At 41.7% G+C, this 21,016-nt stretch overlaps 1 protein-coding gene across 4 annotated transcripts in view; it reads right to left on the bottom strand.

Annotated features, from left to right (window-relative positions):
* The window catches only part of LOC128115682 (zinc finger protein 136-like), a 58,303-nt gene that overhangs the window by 17,405 nt on the left and 19,882 nt on the right, over nt 1-21,016 (bottom strand). Inside the window, exon 1 of one of the 4 annotated variants that reach the window (XM_052746657.1) lies at nt 16,036-16,190. The exons of 1 other annotated variant lie outside the window; for it this stretch is intronic. In XM_052746657.1, coding sequence (XP_052602617.1) covers nt 16,036-16,038 — 3 coding nt within the window. In that variant the 5' untranslated portion in view covers nt 16,039-16,190. 2 more of the 4 variants (XM_052746656.1, XM_052746659.1) reach the window with 2 other exon arrangements.

The raw sequence follows: 21,016 nt of genomic DNA, 5'->3' as shown, positions 1-21,016 counted from the left end.
AGGGAGGAGCAAAAGAAGAAGGGGCAAGGCTAGTTCTTTAGTGCCCCACTGGAGGAAGTAAAATAGTGTGGATTGGAAACAGGAGTGGTGAGTAGTAACCCACCTGCCTTAGGTGGAATCCAGAGAATAGGACCTCACCCTGGAGTCTGGTGGTAACGCCTATCTGTCACTGCATTAGGTCTCTGTCTATCCCATTTAAAAACAAAACAAAACAAAACAAAAACCTTACTTTATTTTTAATTGTTTGTGTGTTGTGTGCACAACACACACACACACACACACACACACACACACACACACACACACACACACACTCGTACGTGGAGGGGCACATGCATTTGAGTGCAGGTGCCTAAGGAGGCTAGAGAAATAGGACTCCACTGGAACTGGAGTCTCAGGCCATTTGGAGATATCTAACGTGCATATGGGAATCAAATGAGTCTTCTGCAAGAGCAGTATGTGGTCTTATCTGCTGAGCCATCTCTCCAGCACCTATCCTATTTTTTTATTATGTTTATATCTCATTAGTTTTTTTTTTCTTAATAAAGTAAATAATTTTGGGGCTGCAGAGATTCCACAGTGGTTAGAGTACCTCCTGCTCTTGAGGAGAATGAGTTTGGTTCTCTGCATCTATATTGGAAGGTCACAACCACCTATAACTTCAGGTCCAGAGATTCTGACACCCTCTTTGGCCTCCACAGGCATTTGCACAAATGTGTACATACAAACATGCTGACAAATACATACATATAAATAAAAAATAGATCTTAAAATCACTTCCTTTTTTTTAGTCTTTAATAGGAATTTCTCTTTCCTTTGTCATTTTTCAGCGTTTCCTTTCTTTTGTGATGTTGGGAATAAACTCTATCAAAGAGCTAAATCTCCAAGCCCTTCCTCTCATCCAACTGTTTTATTTCTATTTTCCTTCTTCATTCTACTTTTTACTATTCTTTATTTACTGAGTTTTTTTCCCCCCTCTACTGGCATTTAAACCAAGGGCTTCATACATGCAGAAGAAGCATTCTACCACTGAGTTGTACCCATGACCCTCTTTTTACTTTTTATTTAAGTCAAGGTCTCACCAAAATATATAAGTTGACCTAAACTCACTCTGTAAGCCACACTGGGTTTGAACATGCATCATTTATTCCTCAGATTCTGGAGCAGCTAGGGTTAATGGATATGGGAACCAAATGAGTCCTCTGCAAAAGCAGGATATGCTTTTAATTGCTGAGCTATCTCTCTAGCCCAGCAGTATCTTTTAAAATAAGTTTCTTCTGCTTTCATATAGAACCACATTGGATTCCCAGCTGACAACTATCTGCAACTCTAGTCACAGGGGATCCAACACCCTCATCTAGCTTCTGGGGGGTACCAGGCATGCACATAGTAATTAAAACCTTAAATGTAATGTTAACCATTACAGTGTTACACAGACAGGCATGCTACAAACACACTTTTAGCAAAACACTCATACACATGAAAAAATCCAAAAGATTGAAGCTTACTTATGAAACATAGCAGAAAATTGCCTAGATTTTGGAAATAACATACACACTCAGGCACTAGAGATATTTAGAAAAACAGACACGGAACAGAAAAGAATCAACACATTACAGTTAAATTATCAGAGTACAGTTCAAAGAAAGAATATTAAAATCTGCAAGAGAGAACAGTGACAAGCACATTTAAAGACAAAGTTATTACAACAGCAGCAGATTCCTTAGCAGAAATTCTATAGGCCAGGAATACATACACAGATGTAATTCAAATCCCGGGGTGGCAGGGGGAAGCAAATCAAATCAACACAAAACACTATGTGCATGCACGCGCACGCGAATGCACATATACACTTGTCAATCAATTTTGCTATATACATAAGATAAATATAACCTAAAGGAATTCATGAACTACTGCATCAGTATTACAGATTCCTAAGGTATTATTTAAACACCATTTCTAGGATGCAGAAAAAGCAATGTGAATTAAAAGTCTTGAATACAAAACTGGCAATAGTGGTGCACTCCTTTAACCCTAGCACTTGGGAGGCAGAGGTAGGTGGATCTCTGTTCGGTTGAGGCCAGGCTGGTCTGCAGAGTGAGTTCTAGGACAGCCAGAGTTATACAGTGAGACCCTATCTCAAACAAAACAAAGTAGTCAATGTATACACTAAAAAAAGATCTCAATTCAATCTTTTAACATTCACTTCCAAAAATCAGCGAAATAGAAACAAGATAATCTTTAATAAAGGAGAGGAAAATAACAACTGAATATATAGATGAAATCATAATTTCCAAATCAATAGAGGAAATTACCAAAACTAAAAGCAGATTCTTTGGAATTATTCACAATATAGAAATCTTATTTAGATAAGCTAAATAAAAGACAACACAAGTTGGGCACAATGTTTCACACATCATCTTAGCACTCTTGTAAGCTAAGGAAGGAGGACTGCTGTGAGTGTGAGGTCAGCTCAGGCTACATAGTGAAATACTGTCTCAGATAATATTAATAATAATAAAGACAACATACAAATCACTAACAACAAGAACGAAAATTATGCCCCTACTAATACCATAGACGTTAAAAGAACCAGAGAGTAGTGTTAAGAACCATTCCATCCTCAATTTTAATAACTTGAATGAAAGAAACTAATTCTGGGAAGAAACACTACAAAAGCTCACATAAGGTATTAGTGGAGCTTATGAAAAGGGCACTGCAGTAATAAATAACTGTCCAAAGCAGGAAGGATAAGCCTCACATGTTCTCAATGATTTATTCTACTTAGCATTTAATGAATGAAAATATGACATCAAACATATATAATCTCTTCCACAATATCTAAGTAGCAGTAACACTAATTCATGTTATTTAGAGATCCATATTACTATTATATAAAAACCAAAATGAAAAAAAGTCATAAAGCCTAGTATAGTGGTGCACACCTTTAATCTCAGCACTTGGGAGGCAGAGGTAGGTAGATATTTGTGAGTTCAAGGCCAGCCTGGTCTACAAAGTGAATTCCAGGAGAGCCAAAGCTGTTACATAGAGAAACCCTGTTTCCAAAATCCATAAATTAAAAAAACAAAACCAGGAAGCTGGCACAAGAAATACAAACCCATAAATTTCTCCAGATAAAAAGATGAAAAAATAAATAGTAAATTCCATTTTTTAATATATATAGAGAATTATACCCAATAACTAACTTGGAGTTATTGTAAACATGTAAAATATTTAAAAACCAAGAATATAGTCCATCATCTCAACAAGCTAAAGAATAAAAATCTAGGGATGAAGAGATAGCTCAGCAGTTAAGAGCTCACTTTAGTCTTGCACAGCACTCAAGTTCAGTTTCTGGTACCTATATTGGGCAGCAAACAACTGCCTGTAACTCCAGCTCCAAGGGGCCCAACACCTCTTGCCTCAGCAGGCCCTGAACCCATATACAGACAAACACCACACACACACACACACACACACACACACACACACACACACACACTCTAAAAATAAAGCCAGGTGTGGTGGCATAAGCTTTTGATCCCATCACTCAGGATGCAGAGGCAGGTAAATTTCTAAGTTTGAGGACAGCCTGGCCTACATAGCCAGTTCTGGGACAGCCAGGGCTACAGAGAGAAACACTGTCTCCAACCCCCACCCCAAAATAATAATAATGAAAATAAATCTTTACAAAGAATAAAAATCCTATGGTCATATCAATGTGCTGAGAAAACATAAGGCAAGGAAGAAAAGAAGGAAGGGTGATAAGGAACAGGTAAGTCTCATCCCCCTCATAACCCCTTAAAAATCAACAGAAATTCCCTGCTCCAATTCTTGGAGAAGAGAGGGCTACACAGTGCTGCCTGAAGCTCACTAAAGTCAAGACAAGAGGGCAAAGGGAAAACAGGAGCTGAAGGAGATAACAATGGAGAGCCACAGTTTTGTCCTGAGGTAAAGGCCAACAGAAGCATTCTGAGACCAGTATAACTGAGTGCTGGGATTAAAGGCATGCGCCACCACTGCCTGGCCTCACTATTATGTTTAATACTAGACAATTAAGTAGATTATCTGAAGTGTTGTCAAATCACACAATACACATCTATGAAAATGAAATGATAAATTAAACTACAAAATTTCCTGCTAAATTTGAATCTACTCATAGTTGAGAAATCACCTACATTTCCCACTGTGTAAGGAAAAAAAATGCAGAGGAACAAAATAATATTATGACCATCACCAAATAAACACAAATAAGCACCAAAATAAATACAGAACAAGCCCAATATAACAAGCAGAGAAATGGAGTGAGCTGGTTTTATTATAAATTTAGCTCCCAATACCAACATAACTGCTAGAGACTTTAACAAAGAAACCACGATTGTTAAAACCGTATTAACTGCACTATTATTTCATACAAAATTCAAAGGAGGTGAAACCAAATGAAATGTGGCTAGTGACAGTTTGTAAAACTGTTTAAAAGGAAAAATAGAAAAGAAAAAGAGAAATCCCTGCATTAGTAAACTCTATGTAAGGAGCGGAAGGAAATCAAAGTGAGTCTCTGGAAATGACCATGGCCTATTTATTCACCAGCAGGGTGACTGCATGGGAATATACATGCTGTCATTCAAAGTGATTATTAACCTTATTTTAAGGAATCCCTTGGAGGCAGGTGGTGGTGGAACATGCCTTAAATCCCAGCATCTGGGAGGCAGAGGCTGGTGGATCTCTGAGTTTGAGGCCAGCCTGGTCTACCGAGCTCATTTCTAGGACAGCCAAGGCTACCAAAAAAATCCTGTCTCAGGGCAGGGGGTGTGGTGGGGGTGGGGAGTGGGGCGGATTTCCTTGGACTATAAAGATGGTTCAGCAGATGAAAGTGCTTGCCAAGAAAACCTGGTGAACTGAATTTAATGTCTATACCTCTGTGAAGGTAGGAGGGGAGAATTGCCTTCACAAACATCCTCTATCCTCTGATTTCCTTACTTCTTCAGACCCCAGCTTTCTATCCACTCAGGATCTTACCAAGAACATCACCCACTTTTTGTGGGGGGAAGTACAGGAGAGAGTATTGAGACAAGGTCTTGCTCTGGAGCACTTGCTGAACTTGACTTTACTATGTAGATAAAACTGTCCTCAGCCTCATGACAACATTTCTGCCTCCACTTTCTAAATGCATGGTTTGTAAGTGTGTGCCCACACATAGGCTTATATATCACCATTTTATACTCAAATCATGAAAGAAATTAAAAAGATGTTATTGTAAACTGTTACTCTATAGAAACACAATTCTACAAGGAAAACAAAAGATGAGATCAGAGAAATAGCCTGTTTCACCCCCAGTTCACAAGGATGAACCCATCTCTAAGCTTAGAAACCATGGTCACTGGCTGGGCAGTGGTGATGCATGCCTTTAATCCCAGCACTTCAGAGGCAGAGGCAGGTGGATTTCTGAGTTCAAGGTTAGCCTGGTCTATACAGTGAGTTCTAGGACAGCAAGGACCCTCTTGAAAAACAAACAAAAAAACTAAAAGAAAACAAAACAAAAAAGAAACCATGGGGGCTGGAGAGATGGCTCAGCAGTTAAGAGCACTGACTGTTCTTCCAGAGGTCCTGAGTTCAATTCCCAGCAACCATATGGTGGCTCACAACCATCTGTAAAGAGATCTGGTGCCCTCTTCTGGCCTGCAGGCGTACACGCAGGCAGAACATTGTATACATAATTAATAAATAAATCTTTAAAAAAAAAAAAAAAAAAAAAGAAACCATGGTCACTACATAGGTGTAGACCAGGGTGCTTCACTTCTAGTAAATCATGAAACCCTGAGCATCTAGGAAACTTCATTCTGGAAACTGCACCCAACTTCCCCCACTTCTCAGTGTTAATAGCTTCTTTCCTGTACAAAATCAATTCAGAGGAGTGGCCAAACACACACAGATGAGGATTCTCAATTGTGCTGGCATTTTATGACATCAGTGTCATTAACAGATTCTCCAATACCAGTAAGATGTCCTACAATTCAATTCTGACAGCTACACTTGGCACAATCCCGAGAAGTTCCAACCAATAAGGTGGCTCAGTAGGTGTAAAGAGGCCTGCCCCTAAGTCTAAAAGATCTAAGTTGGAACCATGGAACCCACATAGTGGAAGAAGAGAACAAACTCCCTGAACATGGTCCTCTGACCTATGAATGTTGTGACACATATGCTTATACACACACACAGAGCTAGAGCGAGAGCGAGAGCGAGAGCGAGAGCGAGAGAGAGAGAGAGAGAGAGAGAGAGAGAGAGAGAGAGAGAAAAGAGAGAGAGAGAGAGAGAGAGAGAGAGAGAGAGAGAGAGAGAGAGAGAGAAAGAGAGAGAGAGAGTAATGTTAAGGGTTGCAGTGATAAGAGAGAGAGAGTTCAGTGGTTAAGAGCACTTGCTGCTCTTAAGGAAGACCCAGGTTTGGTTCCCAGCACCCACATGGTGCCCCACAACCATAACTCCAGTTCCAGGTGATCTGATGCCACTGTGGGCAATGGCCTCACATGTGACATACATACATATATACATGCATACTTATATACTTAAAATATAAATAAATGAATAAATGAATTTAAAAAAATCCTGACAGGCTTATGGCTCAATTCCACTACACCGTTTCCACTGCAGATAATAGTCCAAAGTACCTGTTTACTCTGTCTGATCCCTGTCCTCATCCTAAAGTGATCAAAGGGTGGTACTCTAAGTGTCTCATTAGCATGAGGTCAAATGTTGCCTGAAAGGTTTAGCTAAGAAGAAAAGATGCGTGCATGCTTTTAAATCCCAGCACTCAGGAGGTAGGTAGACTGCCATGAGATCCAGACCTCCTGATCTACATAATGAGTTCCAGGTCAGCCAGCCAAGAATACATAGTGAGACCCCGTCTCAGAAAAATATTAATTAAAAAAATAAAAAGAAAAGAAAAACAATCCAAAGACATTACTATGTCCTAGATAGAATCTGGGACACTAACAGACTTTTAAGATTATTCATAAATACACTGCGAAAATGATCCTTTTCTTGAGGTAATTTTCCCTCAGACTGCTCAATACAGACATTCGGACAAGGTACAAATCATACTCTGACTATACTGCATGCCACTTGCCCGGTAGAAAAGAGAAATGGCTGAAGTTGATGAGTTTTACCCAAACATGTAATCCTGGAAAACAGCAATTACTGACCTTCCCTCTCACAATACTTTCTGTACTTTAGAAACATTTCCCTCCCTTACATTTAGATGATGTTACTTCCAGGCCTGACCCTTTAAATCTATGACCAGTCCAGACAAAAACCGTACAAATGCCCATTTGTCATATGCTTGAGAGATGGCTCAGTTGTTAAGAGTACTGGCTTCTCTTCCAGAGGAACTGAGTTTGAGTCCCAGCACCCACAAGGCAGCTCATAACCATCTTTGTAACTCTAGTCCCACGAGGATCTTCTGGTCTCTGTGATCACCAGGTGCACATGTAGTGCACATACACATACACAGGCAAAACACTCATACACATAAACAAAATTTTAAAAAAGAAAAACCCAAATGCTCACATGTCCCAAAAATATATGGTTGAGTTGAACAGAGAAAACAAAATACTTATTAAGCAAACTTTCTGGAATGATTTGTTCTTTCTCCAACCAAGCTTCTTCTTTCACATCTGCTATCTCCGACCCACTCTCAGCAAAAATCAGCAAACCACCTTTCCATGACAGTCACCCAAAGAACAGGATGACCTAAGGGGAAAGTGCCTCATCCCTCCCCTTTCACTTTTTCTACTCCAATTTATTTGGAAATAGTAACGTTAAGCTCCCTTCTGCCTAATTACTGGAATGCACGGAGGATTTAAGAGCTGGGACTTAATGCTATTGCAATACTTTTTACAATCAAGTCTTCCTCCAATTAGGATGTAATCTTAAAACCACTGTCAACGAAAGAACGGTCAGCCTGGGCTACAGAGTGAGTTCCAGGAAAGGCACAAAGCTACACAGAGAAACCCTGTCTCGAAAACCCGCCCCCCGCCCCCCCCCCCCCAAAAAAAAGAAAGAACGGTCAAAGGACAATAACAATGACGTCAGAGAGGAGAGCAAGTTTTCTCCTACTCCAACAGCACAGTTACATTGGATTCTTTCTAATGAGTTGGGCAGTATGAGGAAACGCCTGGATACATGGAGATTTATTTTCCATACAGTATTGAGCTGCATGGGGAAGGTCATAGAGTTCAGATGTCCTTTCCCAGGAATTGGAAAGACTCGCCATAAAACTACTGCCACAGAACACAGAGATGGGGACCCAGCACCGCAGCAGCTCCCACCCACGGTCCCACATAAAGGCAAAAGCTTCCTCCAGGACCCTATGGCTGTCACCATAATGTGAGGGAATCTGGCATAGCGTGGGCTGAGCTGTAGACAGGAAACCTGGTCTCAGTGCAGCTGAGTCCCGCTCACCTAGTCTCAGTACAACGGGAGTCCCATCGTCCAGAGAGCAGAGGGACTGAATGCTCCCGCGAGCTCCAGTGTGCCAGCAGTGTCGGGCAGAACCGCCCACCTCACATACCCGCCTCACGCTCACCATGTCTCCGCCGGGGGCCTCCTGCGGCCTCACGGCTCCTGGGGTAGAAGCTCTCCCTGCTACCGAGGCTGAGACCCACAAGACTTCCTTAGCTGACAGAACCTCTGTGCTACTATGGCCGGCGCCAGAAAGAAAGATGGCGGGTAAAGAACTTCCGCCCCGCCCACCAGCACTCATGAACTGACAGTTCCCACAAACTTAGGCACATCTTATACCTGCTTTCTAGGTTTCTAGCTGGCCTGAGGCCTGCTTCTGGTTGACCATTAGAACTAAATGGTAGGACTCTAATGCTGACGACAACACACCATTTGGTTGCAAAAACCAACCAACCAACCAACCAAACCCCAGAAAAAAATCAAGCCAGAACTTAGCAGCTGAGAGCAAAGTGTCCTAGCCAGTCGTGAATCCCGTAATCTACAATATCGACTGGTCAGTCAAGATGTGTCCTTGGTGTAAGAGTTGAATGGAAGGTATGGTTATAACAAACAAGTTTCTGATTTCATTTAAGACCTCTTTCCAGGAAGGGACTCAATGTGTGATAGTGTAAACTTGCTCAAAAGTCCATGGGTGGGGAGGTCATGGGCCCTGAAGGAGAACTGCTCTGTTGTTTTGTTATATGGATATAATGTCAAGCTGTCCTATAAATATTTACGTTTATACTCAGAGATTAGTGATGCAGTCAGAGAAGATTATCGCTGGCCAGACAAGCTTCTGTTTGCAGTGGGTGATGTTTAATACAGACACTTCTAAGTGGTCTACGTACTGAGAATAAGTGACTCTTGAATGCTCACCCCTTAACAGGATTCTGTGTCACCCATCCAAGGCTTGGAGAACATCACGAAAGGATAGAAAGAATACAAGTATTGGAGGATGGGAAGTAATATTGTGAATACTGTCTTCTGGACATGATACAGCTGTTGAGCTCATGAACTCACAGCAGTGTAGTTATCTGCACAAGACTTGCAGAAAATGGGGCCTCTCAACATTCCAGAATTAGGCCCCACCCTTCTAGAGGAACTATGAGGAATTAATGGTTTGCTGGGGAAGAAAGAATCATTATCTTCTGAGACATTGCCCATGCTTCAGAAAATAACTCTCACCCATGTACATTCAAGTAACCATAATTAAGGTCATAAGGTCACAAACAAACACAAAAAATAAAACAGAGTTGTAGTGGAACTTGCTGAAACCAGGGTTCAGCAGAAGTGGGATGGGGATGACCTAATGGTGGGTGAAAAAGATTAAAATATACAAAAATGAAATTGTAAAAAATATAAATAAGAAAAAAGAAAATAAAGGAATAGTAGTGGCCAGCATCTGAAGGAGATATGTCCTAAGACCTGCAGTGGAACATGAAAACAGTGGCTAGCAGTTAGCCTAATATATGTTTTTTTCTACTTATACATACGAGAAACTTTAATTTGCTAACTAGGCACAAGAAGAGATCTACAACAATATATAATAGGGAAACAGAACTATAGCAGTTTCTTTCTGTCTCAATATGTCACAGTACAGTGCATTCATCTTTCTTCTTGGGCTGATATGATGTCACATAGCTGCTATATAATGAGATTATATGAGGCGAATGTTGGACTTGCATTACTGTATATTTCATGACATTACTCAGAACTACCTACAACTTAAAAGTTATTAATATTTACCTCTAGAAATTTTCATTTAATGTTTTCAGATACCAGTTGGACTGAAACTGCAGAATCTATATTGCAAGCAAGGAAATATTAAAAGAAAGTTAGCTGAACTTGCTGGCCACACTGGGACAGTTTGACCAGAAGATACTGGCCATGCTCGAAGCCCACAAAACTTGGATAGACTTGTTGGGAACCCTTTGGGAGGTGAAGCAAATGCTTTAGTTGTCATGCATTGAGCAAATATCCTTGTGTCTGTCACAGAACTGTGTTGCATGGCTGCATGCTGGTGGCTCCATATCTCTGGGTTATCAATGGTGATCATTCTTCCACGGACCACCCATGCATGCACTGTACTGTTGAAGACTGCAACAGCTTCAACTCTACAAGTTGCCTGGGCCTTAGGAATGAGAGTCTTTCTGATAGCTCTGTTCCTACCATACAATTTTGCCTTGGCCTTAGGAACGCTGGAGAGATTTCTTGGAATATACATGGAGAAGTCTACCCTTTTCTCCAGCTTCTACACTCTGGAGACCTGGAGTATTAGAAACATACAGTTTGAGATTTGTTTGTGATTTCTCATCAGTAGACAGAAGGTAAGCACTGACTCAAGTACAGCAGGAAGAAACAGACTTATGGTGGCCTTAGTCTCAAGGTTAGCTGGTATCGTTAACCCCTTCCCCCCATGTTAAATTTTTCTGCATCAAGGGCATGACATCCCTATAATCTCAGCACTCAGAAGGCTGAAGCAGTACTATTATTTTGTGGCCCGCCTGGGTTATATGAGATACTGTCGTAAAATAAAACAAACAAACAAACAAAAAACACCACCACAAACAACATGAACAAAATAATCCATGCATTTGCAAATATGGGAAGGGGAGTTTTGAAAATCTCCATAATGCCTTCAAGGTCATTTTTCCACATCTTTCATGAATAGCACCAGGCTTCCTTCTAGCCAAATCTACTAGGTAAGGTGGATTGGACGCTACTTGCTGTTCTCAAAGTATACTATATTTATATTTTACATAGTTAGGCTGAGAATTTTCCAGATCTTTACTTTCAATTTCCCTTTTGATTACAGTAAGAGTTTTTATGTCCCTTTTTTCCTTATGCATTTCCTTAGAAGCCAGTTGTCAGGTCCAAAAACAACCTGGGACAAGTCTCACTCAGTACTGTGGCTCCTCCCAGCACCTCTCACACCACCCCCTATTCTAAATCTCTCCAGCCCAGGGGCTGGGCTTCCCTTCCCTTCCCCGAACTTCTGATCCTTTATAAACCAGCCATGCTGGCCACACACTCTCTTGGTTCCCATGTGCTCTCTTGGCCTCTTAGTTCCTTGCTGGCTCATCCTTTGTCTCTTTGTCCTTTTGGCTCTCTTTCTCTCTTCTCTTCCTCTCTTGATCTCCCCCTCCCTCCTTTTTCCTCTCATGGCCTGGTTCAGTCTGCACCCTTCCAGATGCCTCAGACTGAAATCTCCTTCATATCTACAATAAAATCCTTCTCCTCAACCACACCCTGGGGCAGTCATGTCCTCATTTTCACTTACTAGTAATGGAAGTCATGCAGTAACCCAAACAACAGCTGAGACCTTTTATTCCAAATATACCAGTTCATCACTCTGAAGTTCTGTTCTCCATACTGTCCTTGGACACAGAAATAATTCAGCCTTTTAGACATTTGTAATGAGGATGATAATTTCCCATTTCCAATCAGATGTCCTCACTTCTGATTAAAATCTCATCAGTATAGTCTTAACTGCTTTTTTTTTTTTTTTTTTTTTTTGCCAATATTCTGTTTAAGGGCATTGTGTTGGTTAGCTTTGTCAACTTTACAAAATCTATAGTTACCTGGGAACTAAGTCTCAATGCGAGACTGACCATATTGGGTTTTTCTGTGGTCATGTCTGTGAGGGAGTGTCTTGGTTGTGTTAACTGATGTGAGAAAATCTAGCCTAAAAGTGAGTGGTGCTAGTCCCTGTGGTTGGGTCCCAGACTGGGTAAGAGATGAAAGTGAGCTGAATGGTAGGCATGCATACATTCATTTCTCTCTGCTCTTGACTAGAGTATGATGTGATTATCCAGTTCAAGTTCCCTGCCTTTCCTTTTCTGCAGAACGAACTGTAACCTGGACTTGTGAAGTAAATAAACCATTCTCTCAAGTTGCTTGTTGTTTTTGTTTTTATTTATTTATTTATTTTTTCTAAGAAAGGGTTTCTCTGTGTATCCCTGGACTTGTGAAGTAAATAAACCATTCTCTCAAGTTGCTTGTTGTTTTTGTTATTTGTTATTTATTTATTTATTTATTTATTTATTTTCTGAGAAAGGGTTTCTCTGTGTATCCCTGGCTGATGTATACCAGGCTGGCCTCAGACTCACAGTTTCAGAGAATATTGTCAATCATGGCAAAGAAGACAAAGCAGCAAACAGAGATGGCATTGTGACAGGAGCAGGAGGCTGGGTGGTCACATGCATCCACACTCAGGAAACAGAGAGTGAAGAGGAAGTGGGCCATACAACATACAATAAAGCCTCAGGCCCACCTCCAGTATTCCACTTCATCCAGTGAGTCTTCACCTCTTTAAGGTTCAACAACCTTCCCAAAGCATACCATTGGGTAGAGATCAAGTGTTTAACCATGTGAAGTATGGGGGATATTTTACATTCAAAACACAATACACTTTCCCACTAAGGTATTGTTCAAATAAAAAATGACACGCTGATGCTCACCTCAATTACTGCTTTGGTAAGTGACTTCCTTTGGTATTTCAAAGGGGGAAATCAGAGTGGACTAGAATATGTTATATCCATAGGAAAAAGCACAATGGGACAGCACTGAATGTACAAATAACCACAACTATTTCACAACCTGGGAGAAACTCCAAGGCTTGAAGGGTATGGTTTATATCACTACTTACTGGATGGAGAGATGGCTCAGTGGGTAAGAATGCTTGCATAAGCACAGGGACCTGAGTTGTGATCCTAGCATGTACCTATAAGTCCAGTTCTGTGGGGAAGCCGAGACAACACTGCTAACTCCCAGCTTCACTTCAGGTACAGGGAGACCTTGTCTCAAAGAAAAAAGGCAGAGAGAGTGATACAGCAGGGCACCTGATGTACTTTTCTGGCCTCTGCAATCTCTCTCTCTCTCTCTCTCTCTCTCTCTCTCTCTCTCTCTCTCTCTCTCTCTCTCTCCTATCTAGATACCATGAAGTTGAATTCACAGCAGCTGGGGTTACCTACAAAATAATACAGGCACAATATTGGGCTGATCAACATCTTTTATGGAGGGCAGAGAGACTTCTGAAGACTTATAGGTCATTAACTAGTAGCTAAGGAGGAAAAGCTCATGAGGCCTATCTACTCCTTGAGGATCTCTACGTAGTTAATGGTTGCTAGGGGAGGAAGAGACATTTTCTTTAGTGGTATAGAAACTGGAAAGGCACTAGTTGAGAAAAAACAGATCAATGAGGGTAGGAGAGACATAAGAGAATATTATGAGGATCTCTATGAATTTGAGGCTAGCCTAGTGTACATAGTTCCAGGCCAACCCAGAGTACTTAGTGAGAACGTGTAAAAGATGGGGTGACAATAGGGTGCATTTGATTGAAAGTGTAGTAAAACACAAAAATGTACTTGCCAATCTTCAAATGATATTAAAGAGACAGTTGTGTTTCAAATTAAAGAGGAAGCTCAGTTCCAGACTCTCATGTCCACACTCAGAATTACATACTACATGTATGTGTGGAGGTTTGAATGAGAAATTTCCTCTATAGTCTTAAGCATTTAGATACCAAGTTGGTGGAGTAGTTTGGGAAGGTTTAGGTGGCATGGGTTTTCTAGAGGAGATAGGGGATAGACTTTGGAATTAAACGCCTCCCATCATTTCCATTTCACTCTCTCTGCTTCATGCTTGCATATAAAGATGAGCCCCCAGCTTCCTATTCTTGTTTCCATGAGTCCCACCTGCTACCGTGCTTCCCGACCACTATGTACTCTTATTCCTCTGGAACCATGTTTCTTCTATATGTTGCCTTGGTCATGATGTTTCATCACAGCAAGAGAAAAATGACTAATACAACTAATACATGCATGACAACAACTAACAATAGTGAAATAAATACATTATACGTATGCTTTGTATCTTTAGTGTATCATGACAGTCAGGCCAGGCCAGACTGTCCAAAGCACCCCACACTGCTCATAAATACACACAAACAAGTGCTGGTATAGAGTTAGGTGTTGGATATGGTAACAGAAATGATCAACGATGAATTAACTTCCCAGATGACTGAGGACATTAGACATTTGTACATGGGTATTAAGAATACTTGGCTGGCCGGGCGGTGGTGGCATACGCCTTTAATCCCAGCACTTGGGAGGCAGAGCCAGGCGGATCTCTGTGAGTTCGAGGCCAGCCTGGGCTACCAAGTGAGTTCCAGGAAAGGCGCAAAGCTACACAGAGAAACCCTGTCTTGAAAAAAAACAAACAAACAAAAAAGAATACTTGGCTGAGTTTTGTGGCATATACCTTTATTCCCAGCACTCAAGAGGCAGAGGCAAATAAATTTCTATGAATTCTAGTTCAGCCTGGTCTTCACAGTGAGTTCCAGGCAAGCAAATAAGACACTGTCTTAAAACAACCACAAACCCATGTTAACACCATAGTTTTGGTATGCTGTCCTCCAGACATCCTGCCAAGTATTTATTCCATTCATGTTCAAAAATATCTTTTTCTTGTATGTGTGCTAGGTATTGAATCTAGTTCTAGGCAAATATTCTCTGCCACTATAGTACATCCCCAATTCCTCTTTTTATTTTTAATTTTAAAACATGCTCTTTCTAAGTTGCCCAAGCTGGCCTGGAATTCTTGTAGCCTAGACAGGCTTTGAGCTTGCCATCCTTCTTCTTTAGTCTCTTGAGTAGTTGGAATTTCAGGTTTGAACTACCTCTGTAGACTAGTCTGGCCTTGAACTCACAGGGATCCACCTGTCTCTGCCTTCTGAATACTAAGATTAAAGACATGAGTCACTATACCAGGCAAACCCAGACAATTTTTATGGTAATTAGTAAGCAAAAATTAAGTAAATATGGTTCCCAATATTTTGCTCAAAAAAATTTTTTTTAGACAGTGAAAGTGAAATAACAAATCACTGTAGAAGAGGGTTATAATGTATACTAATAGACCAGAACACCGGGCTAGAATATGGAGCTTCTTAATCTATTTCCAATTTCCAAGTTAACTAATCCAAAAGCACTGAATGTCTACATCACTTTTTTTTTTTTTTTTTTTTTTTTTTGACGGAATCTTGCTGCTAGCTCAGGTAGGCTTAGAATGTGGGGTTCAGTCCAAAGTGGCCTTCAACTCATTATCATCTCGCATGTCCCAGTGTTTCGGGCATGTGCTAACATGCTCAACTATATATACTTTTCAGGAGGGGTCTTGCGGTAAAGATTGGAGAACGGAATTCTGCAAGAGTTGGGGTAGGCCGCTGGGGTCCGCCACACAGAAAGCAGAGAAACCATGATGCCCGCAGCACCCAAAGCAGGGTTGGGTGCAGAAGTGTGGCACCGACCCGGGAAAGACTCGGTGACTCCTATACTTGCAGACGTTTACCACGTCTGCGTCCTAGGGTTCTTAACGTTTCAAGACATCTTCAGAGTTCGGCTGTCACCCGGCCAGAGGCTTGACTGTGTTCCCGCCCCTCTCAGCTGACCAGACCGTGCCAGGAAGAAAGATGGCGTGTGAGGAACATCCGCTCTGCCTCCCGGCACTCCTGATTGGATAGCTGGCCGCAAGGACACTTACCATGTCTGAGCCCCAGGCTTCCTGAGGCTCTTAGGAATGCTCCGGTGCTGGAAGTCAAACAGGCACGGACCCTGAACGGCCGCCCGTAACTCCCTCACCTGACAGGACAGCACCACAATAGGCAGGCAAGTAGAAAGATGGCCGGTGAGGAACTTCCGCTCCATCAACCGGCGCTTCTGATTGGATAGCTCGTGCTGCGCTCCGCGGTACTGATTGGGTACCTGTCAGAGCCCACCCTCTACACTGTGCATGGTGGTAAGCTCCGATTTTAATAATTGGGGCACAAGTATCACATTCCAGCTACAGTTCTAGAGAAGGAGTCCCTAGAACAGCTGCATAGAAAAAGGGGTGCCAAGCTAGGGCAGGCCACTGTCACGCTTGAGAAATTTGAGATGATGTAGTTTGCATCATAGCAAAAACCTTTCCCTACCCTTTCACTCAATCCATAGATTTTTAGTCAAGAAAGAAAAATATGCCAAAAGGATACAGTTATTCAATGTATATGAAAAGTGCGGTTACATAGTAGCAATCATAACGTCTTCTAGGGGTGCAGGAACCAGTTCATTTGCTCTGCCAATTAAAGCAGTTTAATTAGAATAAAAAAAAAATCCCAGGGAAGCAAAGTTGTAAGTCATGGCAGCTGCTGGAGTAGGACAATGGAGAGAAGAAAAATAAAGCATGTCATTTGAGTTATGCCTACCTGGAGGTCAGCCACACTGAGGCAGGCAGTCACGTGGCAGGGAGGGAAACTTAATGGGAAAAGCAAGGAACCCCAAAGCCAGAGACTAGGAGTTAGATGGATCTCTGATAGGCAAATAGAAAGAGGGACCACAAATAAATAATAAAGATGGCAAACTTCTAGCTTTCCCCTTATATTTATAAATAGAGATGGAAATGGGCTTTTATTCCTGCCAGTAGGGCCCCCTTCCTGTGGAGAGGTCCCACAAGTTCAGCAATCAGATATGTTTACCCCAAAGTATCTGTTTCCCTGTCTTTGTTCAAACTGAACAACTCCAAATTAGAAAAGACCTTTCAAAGCTTCCTCATCCCTGCCCCTCTGCTTTGCAAAGGGTCTTTTGTGTGTACCCCCTCCCCATACTCTTACATGATTCTGTCTGCAGTGTCCAAGATTTTCTGTTGCTACTTGTTGCACTTGAGAATTTTCTTGACTTCTAATACTTTAACTGGCAGAGAAAACAAACTCTATCAAAACACCTAGATGGCAGCAAAGGTATCAGAAAAGGCATACTTAGTGTCCGACTAGTATCTGGAATAGAAACACAAAGAAAAAAAATACCTTTTTCAGGTCATAACTCAGAAAGGTAGCCTGACCCAGCTGAACCTCAGAGAGGATGGCAGGGATTGCACTAGGGAGCAGGAATTCTGGAGAGGAAAAGTACAGCATCTTGCTAAAGGGATAATTATTCTACAGATCTCTTTAGCATGGCTTATGGTGATCCCACCTTCCTAGGAATGTTCCTGTATTGTCTCCAGTCACATATGACAAAACTCTGCTAAAATGCTAACTCCTCCCCCTCTGAAACAGGTTAGCTTAAAAAGGGTATGGAAGCCTGTAGGTATGTTCACCTCTGTTCCTCCCCCTTACTCCTCCTCCCTCCCTCCTCCTCCTTCACTTGCTCAACCTCTTTTGTTCAGTAAATTTTCTCTGGTTGTCTTCTAAGAATAGACTCAAAGGTATGTTTCATTGGGCTAAAATCAGGCCCTAGGAAAAATGTTTTAACCCACAGACATAGCCTTTGCTATGACAGTAAGATAAAAATCTGTTCCAGCTATTGTATAGGCACCTGCATGTTCCTGGGAAGAGTTCTGCTACTGTATCAAGGAATCTGGCCTAGTGGAAACTAATATCAGTCTTCAGAGCCCCTCTTTGACCCCACCCATTTTTGAGCCCATATTTCACAGGTCCACTTCTGCCAGATGTGTGCTAAGGCCAATTCGCAGGGGGCCATCCAGATACACCAGCCCCTATACTAGCTCCGAAGACACCAAGGACTGGCAAGATGACTTCACCCACATGCCCACTCATAAAAAGCCATTGTTATCTCTTAACTTTTATTAACACCTTTACAGAATGGATAGAGGTGCTCCCTGCCTCCATGGAAACAGCTGATATGATGGCTCAGGTATTCCTGGAACACATTATCCCTTGATTTGATGTGCCATCCCCCCAAGCTCTTGGGACATCAGTGCTGGTACCACCACCACTCCAGGCTCAAGTGGGCATCTTATCCAGGATAGATGGTCTGTCCAACAACTGGGACTCTCCACCCTCCAGTTTTCCAAATTGTCCCAGTGAAGGGCCTATCTGCTCCTCTGCCTTGTGCATTCATCTTTGTCAGTACAATCAGAGCACATCTCTGTTCCTTTCTTACTGGCAGTCTCCACTCTCCCCATGGCTAGTCCCATCTCTTAGCAACTCGCCTTCTCTGCTTCCTCAAGAAACAGATCCCCAAAGCCTCCAGGATGTCAGTTAACTGAATGCTTCTTCAACACTACCTCCCACTGAGTGTGAGCCCACTGACTCCCGACTCCCCCTCCCCACATCACCCTTGACAGCAGGAAGTAGCCAGATTTGAACCAGTACCTATATATCTAAGAATGTTGGGATGTTCTGTTGGAAACTCTGCCTCAGTTTCCCTCCTCCCTCTAGAAACCCTGCCCCCCCAGAAAGCCTACCAAGTGGTGGCTCCTCCCCCAGAGCTCCTCAAGACTGTGCCTACAGGATATTTATGCTCTGGTCTATAGACCTGCCATGTGATGCTCCCCACACCCATCACCCAAGAATGCTTTACTCAGATTAAACCTGGTTATATTAATTTGGCTTGATTTGGATTATTGCATGAGTGGAGAAACCCATTAGCAGGGATTCAAAATACTTATCAGTTCCTACCTTTATGAGATATGGTCCACTGGTTAGGGTACTGGACAGGCTCAAGTGGATTAACTTTTCTATTTTGAATAGCTTGGAATGTTAGGCCTCTACCCAGGCCAGATATTTCATCCTTTTGACTAGAAGGAACTAGTTTTCCCTTAATGGGCTTTATTGCTGCTGCCCGGCTCTGAAGAAGTAGCCTTAATATTATTTAGGAGATGGGCTGAAATTGGAGGACAGATATAATGAGCATTTCGTTATCTATTTAGTTCTAAAGCTGTTCACTAGAAGAGATTATTACTGTCTGGACTGAAGTTTTAGTTTTTCACCCTTACATATAGCCTTTCAGTAGGGGTGATCATTTAGAGGGAGATAAGAAAGCAGACTTCCCTTCCAGCATTCCTGACCAAAGAATTAAGGACATTACTGATACTGTTGCTTTTGGGGCCTCTGCTCTGAACTGCCTATCCAGTTTGTGTCTCTTGTTCTCATCATTACGCCATCTGAAGAGATAACCCTAACTTTCATTACAGAATTGGGGTGATGCTTGATCTAGCTCCTTAGAGCTGAATGGGTGTGTCAGGTGTGGCAGTTGGAGTACTTCTTTAGTTGGTCTATCTTAAATACCCCGAGAGTACATCAATGATTTTATTCCTATAACTGCCAGATGTAGGTAGAAAAGTAAAGTAAATACAAGAATTAGGAATTATTAGCATCATAATCCCTAGGCAGAAAACTAGAAGAAACCAAATCATGATATTTTACAGATATTTAAATATAAGTCCATTCAAATTCATCTATTAGGCTCCTCATTTGCCCTCTGGCTTTCAATGATGACACTGAGAGTGATGGATTCAATGAGAAGCTAGGAGTTGGACATCTTGGTAGGCAGACAAACAATGGAAAGAGGTCTAGGTAGATTAATATACTTTTCACTTAAACATTTAAGATGGATAACTCCCTGATTCTTCTTCCTCTCCAAGACAAGGACTTTGGTGGGCTTTTCCCTACCATTTGAGGCCAGGACCTCTTCCAGCATCCAGGAACTAAAGGAGGGGAATTGAATGTCCAGATAGCATCTTTGTTCTCTTCTTCTCTTACTATGTAGCCAGGGACTGTATAGAGTAGGCCTGCATCAAACTCACAGAAATCCATCTGCCTGTCTCCTAACTGCTGAAATTAAATGTATACACCATTTTGCCCACCTGTTTATTTTATCCATTGTGATACTAGTTCAGTGTTTCTTTTATATCACCATTCATGTTAAAAGTTCAAATGGGTGGAGGGTTGTTTTTTGGGCATTATGCTCAAGAGAATGTCTTGCCTACAGTAAACAGACAAGGAGAATTTAAGAGCAGTAAGCGCATAGAAAAATAAAGAATAGCAGAAGAGTGGGGAGCCAAGTTGAGTAGTGGTTCTAAGGTGTGGAAGAACCCATTGTTCAAGACTGACATGCATCACTTCCTGGAGATGAGTTCAAGTATTTAGCTTTCAGACAGCATTTGATTTGGCTTCCCTTTCCACATTGATGTGTTGCTGCTTGCATCTCACTGAGATGAGTCCTGAACTTTAAAAAATATTTATTTTTATTTTATTTGTATTGGTGTTTTGCCTGCATGTATGTCTATGTGAAGGTGTCAGATCTTGAAGTTAAAGGCAGTTGTTAGCTGCCATGTGGGTGCTGGGAGTTGAACCAGGGTCCTCTGCAAGAGCAATCAGTGCTCTTAACTACTGAACCCTGGATCCTGAACTTCAAACCCCTTTCCACACTGAGTAAGACTAGATGCAAACAAGATAACCATTGTTTGAAGCTGGTAGGTGTTAGTAAAGTGTATGCCAGCAAGCCTCCTAAGGAAGAAATCTGAAGGTGTTCTGTCTTTACCTTCTAGCTGGCTGTTCACCAGCTGTTAAGGGTGCAATTCTGAGTTTGGAAGGCACCCACTGTAATTTTTAGGTTCCTGTCTCCAAGCAGTGATTTGGGCAGAGACCCCTAGATAATAAAGGAGACAGTTTATTCAAGTAGAAAACCAAATGAGGTTGGAAATGTGCCAGAGTAAGACCTAGGTCTAAGTTCCAAGAGACTGAGTT

This window comes from Peromyscus californicus, unplaced genomic scaffold, assembly GCF_007827085.1.
Source record: "Peromyscus californicus insignis strain IS unplaced genomic scaffold, ASM782708v3 Scaffold_1__1_contigs__length_55948999, whole genome shotgun sequence".
NCBI classification, from domain to species: Eukaryota; Metazoa; Chordata; class Mammalia; order Rodentia; family Cricetidae; genus Peromyscus; species Peromyscus californicus.
The sequence above is the reverse complement of the archived record's forward strand: the minus strand, read 5'-3'. Positions and strand labels throughout refer to the sequence as shown.